Source organism: Nicotiana tabacum, chromosome 8 (assembly GCF_000715075.1).
Source record: "Nicotiana tabacum cultivar K326 chromosome 8, ASM71507v2, whole genome shotgun sequence".
Taxonomy (NCBI): domain Eukaryota; kingdom Viridiplantae; phylum Streptophyta; class Magnoliopsida; order Solanales; family Solanaceae; genus Nicotiana; species Nicotiana tabacum.
The window spans coordinates 93258797-93261694 of NC_134087.1; the positions used below are offsets into that span (position 1 = coordinate 93258797).

Genomic DNA, 2898 nt, shown 5'->3' on the forward strand with positions numbered 1-2898 from the left:
CTTACATGGAGACCAAAAAGGAGAATAAAAACTTAGGTTCGTATCCTTTATGTATAAGCGTAAGAGATTTCAATATGGAATTGGCAATCAACAATGAAAGCACCAGTGCAAGTATGTTTGATTCGACATTGCAGAGAGTTATGGTGTTACTATGTTATCTACAATATTACTACAATTACCTACAATTAAACTACAAAGCTCACATAGTACTGAAAAGGATAAAGCAATGTTGCTTTCAAAATTATCTACATAGAAACTACATTTATGAATTTATTGTTTGCAGGTTCGTCTGGATCCCTAAACTTACTTGAATTTCCATCCTCACCAGCTATAGAGGAATATCAAAGTGAAATAATAACTGAATCTACGCAAACATATATTGAAGAAGGACAAGTTTATCAGGACAAGCAAACAGTAGCTGCTGCAATGAAGAATTATTCAGTGATGCACAAGTTCCAGTTCAGAGTAAAAAGATCCAGTCATAGAAGGTATGTAGTTATTTGTGGATAATATATCAGCAAAATCAGTGTATGATTGAAGATAGGTGGGTTTTATAAATTGTAGTTAAATTGTAGTCAATTTGTAGTTAATTGTAATTTTTTCATAAATTTGTGTAAATATTGTATTTCTTTTGTAGCTACTGGCTTATATGTGTTGCTGAAAGCTGTAAATGGCATTTCAAGGCAACGTCAATTAATGATTCGGCAATGTTCAAGATAAGAAGTTTCAGCCGTCAACACACATGCTGCCTAATGGACGAAACATTCATACAGCGCAAACGTACTGCAGCAGTACTTGGTAGCATGGTCGTTCCAAAGTATTGTGATCCTAAGACTGTTTACACACCAAAGGACATACAAACTGACATGTTATCCGAACATGGACTGAACCTAAGCTACATGCAAGCATGGAGAGCAAAGGAAAAAGCTTTACAGTTTTTGAGAGGGAATCCGTGTGACTCCTACAACAAATTACCCAAATATTTTTATATTCTTGAGAAGAATTATCCTGGTTCTGTTGTTAAATTGAAGAAGGCAGCAGATGATTGCTTCTTATACGCATTTGTTGCTCTTTGTACATCAATAAATGGTTGGCAACATTGTAGGCCGGTAGTAGTGGTTGATGGGACATTCTTAAAGTCAGCCTACAGGGGGATTATGCTGACAGCAAGCACCATGGATGCAGCAGGTAAATAATGGAATAATTTTGTACTTATTTGTAGACAGTCTTTAAAATGCAGTTAAATTGTAGTTATGTTGTAGTTATTTTGTAGTTATATAAAAGAATGTAGTTAGCATGTCTATATTTCTCAATATATATTGTAGTTGTTATTTAATCATATTTTATGTCTTAAAAATGTAGGTACTATTTTTCCCTTGGCATATGCTGTGGTTGATTCTGAAAACGATGCGTCTTGGAAGTGATTCTTTGAGCAATTCAAGGAGGCATATGGTGAAAGACCTTCAATGTGTGTTGTTTCAGATAGGCATGAGAGTATACTGAAGGCAATATCAGTTGTCTATCCGGGATTGGCACATTACTCTTGCATGTGGCATATATGGACAAATATAAGGTCAAAATTCAAGAAGGGACATCTACAATTACATGAATTGTACTTTGCTACAGCACGGTCATACACTATGGATGAATTTAATGAAAGGATGTTGAAGATTGAAGAGGTAGACCTGCGTGTAAAGTCTTACCTATATGATATTGGCTATCATAGATGGTCAAGAGTACATGCAACGGTAAATAGAACTTTTACTATGACGTCAAACATTGCCGAGTCATTGAATGCTGTAACAAAAGATGCAAGAGAGCTTCCAATATTTGATCTATTTGAGTATATGAGGACTCTTCTTGAACGTTGGACAAAAGAAAAGTTATCGAAGGCAAAGGGTACTTTCACATACCTTGGTCACAAATACAACAAAGAATTGGAAGACAACAGTACATTATCTCAGAAACTAAGGGTAAGATATTTTTTTTTGGTGCAGTAGAATCAAAAAAGTACTAGCTGCAATTTTTCCATATTGTAGTTAAACTATAGTCAAATTGTCGGTAATAATAGTTTGTAGATGAGCTGTAATATATTTGTTGCTGATTTGTAGGTAAATTGTTGATAATCCATTTTAATGATTGATGTATTATTATTTCTGTTTGGTCTTCAATTGTAGGTGAGGGCTTCAACAGATCATATACATACTGTGTTAGATGGTGTGAAGCGGTATATTGTGTGTCTAGAAAACAAGAAATGTAGCTGTGGACAATTCGAACTTGATGAACTTCCATGTGCGCATGACTTGGCAGCATTAAGGCATAGGAATGAAACATACGAAAACTATTGCTCTCCGTATTACACAAGGAAGAGCCTTCTGCTTACCTATGAAATGCCAGTAAATCCTCTTCCTGATAAAGGCAAATGGGAAGTGCCACAACATATTTTGGATGAGGTAGTAAAGCCACCGGCGGGAGATAAAAGGCAGCCAGGGAGACCTCACAAGGAAAGATATAAAACATTTGATGAAATAAAGTCAAAGAAATACAAGGTGTCATGTGGTAATTGTGGAGGTGAAGGGCATAACAAAAGAACTTGGAAGAATGCGCCGAAAAAGAAATGAATATCATGTAGTTAGAATAGTTATTCAAAATAAATGTTAGTGAGCTCAAATTATCGGATTTTCTTGTCTAATTGTTTAAGTTTTTGAAGATGAATAAGAAGTATAAACATCAATTTGTGTATCTGCACTATTTATGTTTTTATGTATTCTGTCAAGCATCTAAAGTTGTCTTTTTTTTTATAGAATAGTTAAACTTTAATATTTACTGTATACAAAAAAACTGATATTAATAAAGAATGCATTCAACGTAAATTGTATCCAGATTGTAGTGAATATG

The 2898-nt window shown here is 34.4% G+C and overlaps 1 protein-coding gene across 1 annotated transcript; it reads left to right on the forward strand.

Moving 5' to 3' along the window:
• Positions 1–1466: 1466 nt before the first annotated feature.
• On the forward strand, positions 1467–2621 carry LOC142163214 (uncharacterized). Its single transcript, XM_075220477.1, has 2 exons — positions 1467–1973; positions 2178–2621. The coding sequence occupies exons 1-2, from the start codon at positions 1467–1469 to the stop codon at positions 2619–2621; spliced, it is 951 nt and encodes a 316-aa protein (XP_075076578.1).
• The last annotated feature ends 277 nt before the right edge of the window (positions 2622–2898 follow it).

What these genes read in the sequence shown, in the direction of transcription:
- LOC142163214 (XM_075220477.1), top strand. Translation starts at nt 1,467, where the DNA reads ATGTGTGTTGTTTCAGATAGGCATGAGAGTATACTGAAGGCAATATCA. An exon ending in CATTATCTCAGAAACTAAGG is followed by an intron (nt 1,974 to 2,177) that starts GTAAGATATTTT and finishes CTTCAATTGTAG; the next exon opens with GTGAGGGCTTCAACAGATCA.